The sequence below is a fragment of the Lygodium microphyllum genome, chromosome 15, assembly GCF_053477565.2.
Source record: "Lygodium microphyllum isolate KBCC chromosome 15, Lygodium_microphyllum_v1.1.10, whole genome shotgun sequence".
Classification (NCBI taxonomy): Eukaryota; Viridiplantae; Streptophyta; class Polypodiopsida; order Schizaeales; family Lygodiaceae; genus Lygodium; species Lygodium microphyllum.
The window spans coordinates 68,254,668-68,266,652 of NC_141149.1; the positions used below are offsets into that span (position 1 = coordinate 68,254,668).

Here is an 11,985-nt window from a genome sequence, read left to right on the forward strand (position 1 = left end):
AGGAGAAGAGAAGGTGCAAGTGCTACGGAAGCTCTACTGAAATCAAGCTCCAAGAGGAGATCCCTACACATATTGTGTAGGAGAGAAGGAGAGACTCAAGAAGGATCAAAAGGTGCCAACTTCCAAGTTGCGCAAGTGTTAGCTGGTTGTATACCGTGCAAGGAATCATGATCTTGTTCCCAAGATCATGATTCCTTGCAAGTGTTAGCTGGTTGTATACCGTGCAAGGAATCATGATCTTGTTCCCAAGATCTACAAGTAAGAATTGGTTTGTGTAATAGAGGAGCTTGCTCCTTCCAGTCCCTAGTATGTTGTCAATCTCTCTCTCTCTCTCTCTCTCTCTCTCTCTCTCTCTCTCTCTCTCTCTCTCTCTCTCTCTCTCTCTCTCTCTCTCTCTCTCTCTCTCTCTCTCTCTCTCTCTCTCTCTCTCTCTCTCTCTCTCTCTCTCTCTCTCTCTACATCTTTCTTTTCTCTCATTTGTTCTCTCTCTGTGCCAGCATAATATTCACCATATATATTTTAAGTATATAAGAAATTCGAGCATATATATCGGATCTTACAACACTCATGGCCATGGTTTCTTTGGGCACATAGACTTTATGCCTAGAGAAACGAGAAAGATCATTTTCTAAAGGTAGAGGATAATCTAGCATAGAGATGGTGCTTGTCATCATTGTAGGACAATTGGGCCATTTTGAGAAAAAATGCTACCATAAGCAGAATGCTATGTCTAGAGGTCATGGATGGACTCAGTACAGTTATTATGCATGTGGTAATGGATACATAGGCTATGTCTCTAGATGTGGTTCATCTCCTAGAGGTCATCTTTTCATTATGGAATGTGCACTTGGTAGCCTGATGCATCCCCTTAAAGAGGATTATTGGTTTTTGGATTCAAGAGCTATGCATCATATGACACATCATGTGGAATGGTTTGATAGGAAGCAACAAATGCAAAGTGAGGAGTATGTTGCTACGAGAGATGATACATAAGATCACTCACATTGGTAGTGTTCCATTGGTAACTAGAGATGGGATAGATAATAAACTTGGAGATGTTTTATATGTGCCTAAGATCACTAAGAATTTGGCTTCTCTTGAAAAAATGGTTGATCAAGGGCTGGAAGTAAGGTTTAATAAATATGGTTGCTTCATTGAGGATTTTAGAAAGGGCAAACCTAGCAAGTTGATTGCGCGTGGCCAAAAGAAAGGCATGTTGTTTACATTGGATACAGATACTCTTGTCATGCAAACTTCTATTTATGTGGATGTTGGAAGGATGTTGAGTTATGTCATAGAAGAATTGGGTATGTTCACTTGCAAAAGCTTAAGCAAATGCAGTTCTTCTACACTTTGGCTATGTAAACGCTCATCATATATGTAAGGTATGTCAATTTGGCAAGTAGTCTAGACCCCCATTTTCAAAGAGGAGAGAATTAGCATATATCCTTTGAAAAGGATACATTTGAACATATGGGGTTCATATCAAAATATGTATTTGAGTAGGCGATGCAAGTTTCACATTACATTCATTGATGATCTCAGTAGGATGACATGGGTCTATTTTTTTGCAACATAAAAGTGAGGCTTTTGAGAAAGTGCTTGAGATTAAATAATGGAGGTGAATACATGTAAAATGAGTTTTCTGACTAGTTGAGGGATCACGGGATTAAGAGACAGATTAGGTATAGATATACACCTCATGAAAATGGTGTTGTAGAGAGTAAAAATAAGATCGTGCCTGACATGGTAAGAGATATGATGAACCAAATGCACGTGCCTTTGACTTATTGGGCTAAGATAGTACATACTACACTCATATTATGAATAAAACTCCTACAACATTGACTCATCAAATATCATCATATGAGAATATGTATGGAAGAACACCTATAATTGCATATTTCACAGTGTCTAGTTGCATATGCTATGTTCATCTTCATGATGACTTGAAGAGAAAAATGGAATCAAAGGCTATCATATATATTTTCCTTTGCACTAGAGAGGTCTACATAAGTAGTGATATAAGGTTTAGTGAATATGAGTCATGATATAGGCCTAAAGCTACAATTGAAATGGATGCTTATAAGAGCAATGATGATGACGCTTTTGGGAAGAACATTTCAGCAAACAATACTCAAATAAATTAGCATATTGAATATCTTTTTGGTCCTTAAGACAATGAAGAAAGCAATGGAAGTTATAGGGTGACAGGTTGAAAGATACACAAAAGAGGGTAGAAATAGCAAAAGGGAAGAAGCCTATGGGTGAGAGTTCAGAAGATGAGTTTATGGATGATGAGTTTCAGATACATCATGTTAGAACTCCAGGCATAAAAATTGCAGGGAACTATGTACCACCATATGCAAGAATGGTTGAGACAAAAGGAAAAGCAATGGAGGAAGTAGAAGTGGAGGACAGGGATCTCAAGAATTTCATCATGGACCAAGCAAGAAGACTCAAGATGGAAAAGCAAGAATAAATATTCCGTGAGATTTTTGATAGACACTATCAAGAGATTTTGGATGCGATGAAACTTCAAGCATCATAGCATCAAATTTGAAAAAGTTGATATATGAAAATCTAAATCACATGAAATAAATAGTTTAGTATTCAATTTTATATAAGAAGGGACTTTCTATATAAAGTCCAACTTTGTATATTTTCCTCTCTTTTAATACAACTTAATGTTTCTTTGGGGAGAAAAAAAGAATAATTGAGACACAATCTGGTGCAACTCAATTGAGAAGATCCAAAAGAGCAAGGCATCCAAATGACAAGTTGACATAAGTGGCTTTAAGAAAATACATTATGCGTACATGGTATCTTATGTGCAGCTTGTGGAGCCTACTTGCTTTGATGATCTGGTGAAACTCAATTGAGAAGATCCAAAAGAGTAAGACATCCAAATGACAAGTTGACATAAGTGGCTTTAAGAAAATACATTATGCGTACATGGTATCTTATGTGCAGCTTGTGGAGCCTACTTGCTTTGATGAAGCAGTTGAAAGTAAGGATTGGAGAGACACAATGGATGTAGTAATGGATGATTTGAACAAGAACAAGACTCAGCACTTAGTTACCTTATGGCAAGAAAGAAATTGGCTACAAGTGGGTTTATAAGATCGAATGCAAGCCAGATGGCTCATTGGAAAGATATAAAGAAAGGCTGCTTGCAAAGGATTATGCATAAACATATGGATTGAATTATGAGGGGGCATTTAGCCTTGTTACAAAGATTACTGTAGTTAGGGGGTGACCTTCGCTTTCTCCCACAGAGTGCCTCAACTTGCCTATCCTTTTCCTTCTGCCTTTCCTACCCTTAAATCTCCCCTTTGACTCTTTCCTTCAATTTATGGCTAGAATTTATACCAAATGGATGTTTAGGATGATTTCTTGAATGGAGCTTTGAAAGAGGAAGTATATATGGAACAATTAGAATGGTATGTGTACCTAAGTATTTGTATTATGTATGCAAGCTAAGGAAGGCACTATATGGGTTAAAGAAGAACCTAGAGATTGGTGTGAAAGGATCAGCAGGTTTCTATGTAGCAAGGGATTTCAGCAAAGCATGGTTGATGACTCTGTGTATGTTAGACATACTGAGAATAGAATGGTGGTTGTTGCTATTCATGTTGATAATCTTATCATAACATGTACTCTTGAAAGAGAGATTGGTGAAGTGAAGCATGGTTTGCACAAGGAGTTTGATATCAAAGATCTTGGATTGTTGAGGCATTTTCTAAGAATTGAAGTAATTGACACACCACATGGAATTTGGTTGGTGCAAAGGTAATATTCCTTGGAAATCTTGGAGAAGTATGGGATGACTACATGTAAGCTAGTTGACATACCATTGGACCAAAACATAAACATGGTTGATGATGGATAGTATGTTGAGGATATTACCATTTTTAGAAAGATGGTTGGTAGCTTAATCTAGTTAATCATAACAAAACTAGATTTGAGCTACATAGTTGGAGTGATAAGCTAATTCATCATGCAAGTCACACTTGGATGTAGTAAAGAGAGTGTTGAGTTATGTGAAGAAGACACTAAGTTATGGCTTATTCTATGACAAAGGAATCAAGCATGAATTGATAGCAACTAGAACAAAATCTATGCAATCAATTCATTAATGAGAATCCATATCCACATGTCCATGATAAATGTTTATTACAAATGCTCAAACACATACTTTAGGGTAGTTCTTTTAAAAACTATAAAACAAGCATTTCATAAGTATGAAATGCTTAGATATGAAGTGAGTTTTCTAATCTCGTGAAACTAGTTTCTTGGAAACTATGATTTAGTGGTCCATGAAAGTCATGTCAAAATGATGTGGAGCAGCACAAGCAAAGGAAGAGGAGAGGAAGAGGTTGCTTACAATTGTTGTAAACACAAAGAGCTAACAAAGAATGAATTGGATATATAAATGCAAACTAGCTAGGAAGTCTTATGGATAGAAGATCTCTCAGAGATTATACTTTTTCATTCAGTTTAGCCATGGTGAGTTGGAGCAACAAGAAGCAGCCCACATTAGCTTTATCAAGCACTAAAGTGTAGTATAGAGGAATAGCATTGGTAGCATGTGAGCAAATCTGGCTAAGACTACTTCTATGTGACATGAGAATTGAGATAGACAGTTGAGTTATCATGTATTGTGATAACATCAATAGCATCATACTTACGAAAAAACCTAGTCTATCATGCAAGAACAAAGCATAATGAAATGCACTATCGTTTCACCAAGAGAGAAAGTCATGGATGGAGAGATAGACTTCATACATATCAAAACCAATGACCAAATTGCAAATATCTTTATCAAGACCAATGACCAAATTGCAAACCTAGTCTATCATGCAAGAACAAAGCTTAATGAAATGCACTATCGTTTCACCAGAGAGAATGTTGTGGATGGAGAGATAGACTTCATACTTATCAAAACCAATGACCAAATTGCAAATATCTTTATCAAAGCATTAGGTAAAGATAACTTCAAGTATATTAGAAGTGCGCTTGGAGTACTTTGTTTGCAAGCTCATTCTGAGCTAGAGGGGGAGTGTTGAGAAATAAGTAATAGGTTATATCATAGCCTATGCTTGTATGAAATAAAGAAAGACTATATGTAAAGTGTCTTGAAAGTCAAAGTTTCCATCCACTTTGAAAGATACTCAATTAGTGTGCAATGTAGAATAAAAGTCGAAGAAAAATGAAAATAAAGATGAAATGGATTGAGTCTCCATATCTTGTGCCATCTTCCTTCTTTTGTGCATCTAAATCAATACCTTTTAGGAAGTACAACCTTCACTTCCCTCAATGCCACTTTGCAACAAAGTTTTACTTGCAATGACATTGGTTAACTATAATTGAACCATGTTCCTCACTCCTCAATGCCTCACCATCATCACATTATAGACTATTATTGTAACATGTGACATGCACATTTAGTACCCAGGGGGTCCACTAGGGTTTACCGTATGGTACCATGCGAGTGTAAGGGAGAGGGTTATTTAAGGGAAGGAAGGTACATTCTATAAGGTAAGGTCCCATAAATAGGGGGTAGATAAGGGATATTTTCATATATTTCTTACATGTAGGTGACGTCTTCTTATTACTACTAGTAAATCCCTCGTGATTTAGTGACATGCAAATGAGCCTTGGGCAATACATCCACATGTAGCAAGGTTCTAAAGTGCAACCTTCACTTTCCTTCACGCCACTTTGCAATAGTACTAAGCTTACATAAAGTAAAAAAGTTTCTTACTTGCAATGGCATTGGTTAACAATAATTGAACCATACTCCTCACTCCTCAATGCCTCACCATCATCACATTATAGACTAATAGTAGTGCAATGACATTAATTTAACAATAATTGAACCATACTCCTCACTCTTCAATGCCTCATCATCATCACATTGTAGACATAGGTTAACTATAATTGAACCATGTTCCTCACTCCTCAATGCCTCACCATCATCACATTATAGACTACTATTGCAACATGTGACATGCATGTTTAGTGACATGCCAATGAGCCTTGGGCAATGCATCCACATGTAGTTAGGTCCTAATTCATAACCATTATGTCTTTCAATCACATAAAGCACGAAAGCAATACATACAAGGACAGTAGTAAGATTCACATGGCATTAAAATAGACTCAATCTTGAATATATCAATTACATGGTCTTTTACCTTACACCATGTGTACTAAGATTGTAGACTTTAAAATAGGTCTACTTATTACATATGTGAAACATTCTATTAAAAGCATGTGTAGCTTAAAAAGAATCATTCACATTACAGCAATCTAAGTTGTACGCAATTACATCTTACAATACCAAGTTATCCATGATAGCACAAAGCATACTATCATGTGATAGTGCAAGCATTTCCTTGTGATAATGAAGTTGACATGCCTTAAATAAGTAAATTTCTCTCTTCTTTGCAACAATATAATAGATCTAGTTCACAAAATTGGTATGAATGTTTTGAAGTTATACTCAACTATGCAACACTAAAGCATGTGCTTGTGATGTCAAATGTAGGTCGAAGGTGACTACTTGTTAAAATTCCCTTTGCAATATACCTTGCAAAACTTTCTACAAAATGTATACTATCCCAAATGATATATTGGGATGGGTCGCTACAAGCAGTTGCCTCCACAAAGGTTCCATTTATGTATCCGCTTGAACCACATTGAATTTCATCTACGAAGTTGTGCACTCCTCCAGCACCACAACATGCTGAAAAAGGATATAACACACCTGCCCATTGGATGTCAATGAGATCAATTCTATTTATAAGATCTAAAATTTATAAATATTACTAATGCCAATAATATAACTAAGAACATGATGATTTAGTAAAAAAATATACAATTAGATTGCCATTGAAAAATACTCCAATCCCAAACAGTAATACACAGAAGTGTTAGCTAAGCTTGCTAACTTGTGATTACATACATAAATGCATACTACAAATTAAATCTTTTGACCAATGGTAAGAGTATTGCAAACTTTCAATCAAATAATGGAATAGAGAAATAGAGAAACAATGAAAGAGACAAAGAGTCTCTTAACAAATGTTAACATGTATACTTACCATAGTTTGAAGGGTTGTGGTAGCCATCTATGAGGATACCATAGGCATCAAAGTAGACCCAATTTGCATCTGAAAACTCACTTGATAGATTTGTAAGAAGTACTTGTAGTTGTTCATTGTGGAACTCCATAATATAATTGAGAAGGATTCTACATCCATATTCGTCTGCCTCAAGATTGGGGTATCGAACAATGTACACAGGTGTACATCCAAGAGGAGTAAGACCCATAACCACAAAATTTCTTGCCCCAAGGTTGTACAATTCCTAGAAGCAAAGAGAAAAGTCATCAAGGATACTATTTTGGATTCCTAGCATTATTGTTGTTTAACTCTTGTCCTCGTAGTTTAAAGTTTTTCAACATATGTAATACCTTCAAAGTTATTTGATTAGTTTATGGTTACATGTGTGGATGCATAGTGTTTTTAAAATGTCCTATAAAGGATCTTAGAAGTACATGGTAAGGTGCTCATGATGCTTTCCAAATTTTTCCATTGCTTTATCCCCTTCTTCAAATTTCTTGTAAATCTATGTATATAGTAGTTATACATATACATGCACCTATACATTTGATCATTGATTAAAGTGTATGTTATACAACACTACATATGTAAAAGTGTTTGCCAAAAAAAAATTAGAAGTTAAGTTTTAATAGTTAAATCTTGAGTTTTAGTTGCCATGTGAAAGTGTTTGCCAAAAAAAATTTAGAAATTAAGTTTTAATAGTTAAATCTTAAGGTTTACTTGCATTGTAATTTTTCAATAGTTCTAAGGAAAGATGAGAGCAATAATTTACCAATAGAAGCAAGCTATGGCAAATGAAATGTGACAAACAACTAGTATCACTTTTGTTTGTGTACCTCCTAATCTTCTCATAAGCTAAGATATGAGTTGTGACATTCTTACCTCTTAATAGTTATAGAGGAAAATGATAGCATGAATTTATCAATACAATAAAGATATAGCAAATGCAAGGCAATAAATAACTAGCACCACTTCTACTTATGTACCTACTATGTCTAGTTTCATGGTCTAGGGTATATAGTTTTAGACAACATTACCCTAAATCCATCCTCCATTGCATTCAAAACACTAGTCACAAAAGTTGGCACATCAAAATCCGTTGTATTTTCAAATTGATAAACATAATCATTGTTGCCATTTTCGAAAAAGAAAATGGCTTCATTCAATTGTTGTGATGAATAACCTGCCACACAAAATCATTTGTTAGATGGTACAACTACCTTGTAGGATGTTGAGAAGGATAAAGACATTTAAAATGAATATGGCCATTTGCACAAAAAGAAGTTCCTAGTTGTTATAGTAGTATTAGAGACAATAAGTAGCATTTGCATTTTTTTTGCATCCCATGGCTTGCTTGCAAGAAGCCTCAAATCGTGAACCTGTCAAACCTTGCTACTGGGTCGGTCTAACATAAGCTTGTAGTCAAGGACGTTGAGTAAAGAACAAGTGACACCAAGACAATATATCATTGTACTTCTTTTTGCATAGATGTCATCTCCATACTGCAACTAATAAACTCATGAGTGCATGGACTTATGAACTGATGAATGCATGGTTGACAATTTGCTCAAGGAATATGAAATGATTGAACAACATTCTAGCATTGATGAAAGTGTTGTAATGATGATCATGTTCGATACTTCAAAATGCATCAAGGCATTAGGAGCTATTAATAATGTTCATTAAAATGGTACCTTCGCTTGATTGGTTTAGTTCGTTAAGAAAATCAATGAATTGATTGACTTGCACGCTTAGGGGGAACAACTCGTCGCTGTCCCTTGCTGTAGACCCAGCTGAGGCAAAGTTAGCTCCAAAGGTGAAATTTGCGGCAACACTCCTCAGATAGGGGTTCAATAGACCATAGCCAAGGCCTTGACCTGTCAACATAGCCCGCACAAACATGGCATTGTTTATAGTTGGACGGAGTGACAAACACTGCGATTATAATCGCTTCAATTTGGTGAATAGACTCATGAAACCACCACATGGGCCAAAAGGCATGCTAGATTTATGAGCACGCACAGGAGCCTGAATGTGTAAATGACGAGACCTCCATTAAAGCTTCCCTCTCAAGCTCATGAAAGGGGGGGCATGGATGGCCTGGACCATGAGCGAAGCTGGTGTGTGCTGTGCAAATAAGCTCTGCATTATATGTGCCGTACACAGACACAGACACACAGAGAGAGAGAGAGAGAGAGAGAGGTAGTATTACTGATGAAGTCTGTGATGACACGGCCGTTGCTCCATCGGCCAGCGGGCCTGGAGAAGTAGTCGACGCCGTAAGGCACGAAGTCCGCTCGCGTCGAGAAAGGCATTGCGGACGAGAACTCCCCCGTGTCCCACATGGACGCCCCGAACACAAACATCAGGGGCTGGCAACTGCCCCCCGCCCCAGCATTACTACCACCACCACCACCAGCCGCCGCCGCCGCCGCCGCCTCGGCTCTGCTTGATGTTCGGGAATCCTGGGCCACAATAATATTGCTGAAGAAAGCAGAAGACGAGGAAGCTGCCGGATCTGCACGACCTTCCACGGAATGCAGGCAAACCATCGAACATGTGCAGAGGAACAACAGCAGCAGGAGGAGGAGGAGAGGGACAGGCCGAGACAGCTCCATGGCTGCATGCGCACCGAGAGAGACAGACAGACAGAGAGAGAGAGCCCCTCAGCTTAACCTCTCGGAGTCCATCAGCGGTTTCACCATCTTTTAATTCGTCTTGGAGACCATATTTTATGTGTGTCTCTCTCACACACACTCTCTCTAACTTGCAGGTGCGATTCTCGTGGTGGTGGGCTCACGACGCCCTCTTTAATAAGTATAGGCCCCAAATCCCCTCTCAAAAGAACCTTAACCTCCCCAATAATTCACCCCTGTAGCCTTTGTCCCCGTTCCCTTTTCAACACGTGACTGTTCCCCTCTCTCGAGGGCCTGCCAAATTCCCAGTGGCCATTCCACTAGAACTTGCAAGGGTGACTCTAGAATCTGAGAGGTGCGAGTCACCTAAGTGAAAATGAATAAGTTTGTGGAGGTGAGACTTCAACTTGCATGAGCATTTGTGCCAAGCAACGATGCCTTTCTCGGAGCTCGGCAAAGTTGAGATAGTTTTTCTCAGAATGAACATACTACATCTGTGTTTTGGTAACCCCCCATGGGACCTAGTGGCCAACGCCTTTGTCACAATGGACCCTTTCCTCCTCTCTCTCTACTGTCATTGATGCAACATCATCATTCATGTTTTCCCATGAGCTCATCAATTAACCAAACTTACAACGTATGCACAAGTCAATCAACTTATGCATGGCACTGCTCTAAAGGGTAGTTAGACAAGAATCTTGTATGTCAACAATCTTTGGTACCCATAATGTAAGATGAATAACCAATTCCTGCCCAAAATGTGAAAATGAATTTTTAGACAATAGGCAAGGATATGGGCACAATATCTTTACACAAAAAGGGACACGCTTTGCAAAAACGGAAAAAATGTTTAAAATATATAATTTTATGATTGGCCACATGCAAATAATCTACCATTGCCCATTACTCTGTAAAGCGCACAAGGAGTTTGCCAATTTAGCAAGTATATAATAGTTCATGTTCTCTCCATTGTGCAACAAAGGGTGCATGATCAACCCCCTACTTTGATGACTAGCTAATAACTAGCACTATGGCCATCCCTCGCTTGCTATGTAACTAGCCTAAAAGAATTTGGGATGCTTAATGGTAGGTTTGTGACACATTCCTTCATCTTATCAAAGCTTTATAAACCATAGGGTTTGAGTATACTTATGGACAAGGTTTGTAAAGCAATAGCTATGAGAGAGTAATCTTTGCTCAGGATCCTACATGTTACTATCCAGTAAGTCCCAATAATCTTGAAACTTCCTTGATTGATCTACCCATGGGCTCTATTTTTGCTTTTCTTAAACTTCTAAATTTGGAAAAAAGTGAGTAAATACTAAATTGCAACAAATAACTCAAAAGCACTCAAATTAGCTTGTTTTAAGCTTAGGATAAGCTTCCCCTCTCTAACTACATTAATAGCCCATGGGTAGCCTCAAGGACACACAACTCCCTTAGAGGGAGATGCAACTTGACAAGTGCAAGCAAAGCTACAAGAACTCTCTCTCTCTCTCTCTCTCTCTCTCTCTCTCTCTCTCTCTCTCTCTCTCTCTCTCTCTCTCTCTCTCTCTCTCTCTCTCTCTCTCTCTCTCTCTCTCTCTCTCTCTCTCTCTCTCTCTCTCTCTGTGTGTGTGTGTGTGTGTGTGTGTGTGTGTGTGTGTGTGTGTGTGTGTGTGTGTGTGTGTGTGTGTGTGTGTGTGTGTGTGTGTGTGTGTGTGTGTGTGTGTGTGTGTGTGTGTGTGTGTGTGTGTGTGTGTGTGTGTGTGTGTGTGTGTGTGTGTGTGTGTGTGTGTGTGTGTGTGTGTGTGTGTGTGTGTGTGTGTGTGTGTGTGTGTGTGTGTGTGTAAAGATACCATCAAGGATGCAAACTAGACTATGCCTACTCAATATAATTGGGTCTAATTTTTTAATTTCATATTTTAGTTTTTAAATTAAAGGTTAAAGGATTGCTTTAGTTAAATTTATTTGTTGATTGGAAAGGATTCCATTCATTGCCTTGGTACGTCTACTTTATGGTGTTTCTTGTGAATGAATAAGAAGATTTAAGAGGATATACTGGTTCCGTAGGACCAAATTATATATGAATATTGGATCTGTAGAACCAATGGAGCTGTCAATAGTTGAACTCACCCCAAGGTCTAATGAAGTAATAGAGATAAACTTAGAAGCATCATTGCTTGGTATCTAAGGCAGAGAGTTAAATGGTGAAAAAGGCCAAGCACATTGTTACTACA

At 37.9% G+C, this 11,985-nt stretch overlaps 1 protein-coding gene across 1 annotated transcript; it reads right to left on the reverse strand.

Annotated features, from left to right (window-relative positions):
- Window positions 1-6,421: 6,421 nt before the first annotated feature.
- On the reverse strand, window positions 6,422-9,853 carry LOC148024647 (GDSL esterase/lipase ENOD8-like). The gene is made up of 5 exons (XM_087694282.1): window positions 9,343-9,853; window positions 8,825-9,007; window positions 8,168-8,313; window positions 7,110-7,374; window positions 6,422-6,772 (listed from the first exon to the last, which is right to left on the reverse strand). The coding sequence occupies exons 1-5, from the start codon at window positions 9,746-9,748 to the stop codon at window positions 6,513-6,515; spliced, it is 1,260 nt and encodes a 419-aa protein (XP_087550408.1). The 5' UTR covers window positions 9,749-9,853; the 3' UTR covers window positions 6,422-6,512.
- Window positions 9,854-11,985: the final 2,132 nt, after the last annotated feature.

Coding starts and splice junctions, on each gene's coding strand:
- LOC148024647 (XM_087694282.1), bottom strand. CDS start 9,748: ATGGAGCTGTCTCGGCCTGTCCCTCTCCTCCTCCTCCTGCTGCTGTTG. Junction 9,008..9,342: donor TGTCATCACAGACTTCATCA/GTAATACTACCT, acceptor CTATGTTGACAG/GTCAAGGCCTTGGCTATGGT. Junction 7,375..8,167: donor CAATGGAGGATGGATTTAGG/GTAATGTTGTCT, acceptor CTTTGCTTCTAG/GAATTGTACAACCTTGGGGC.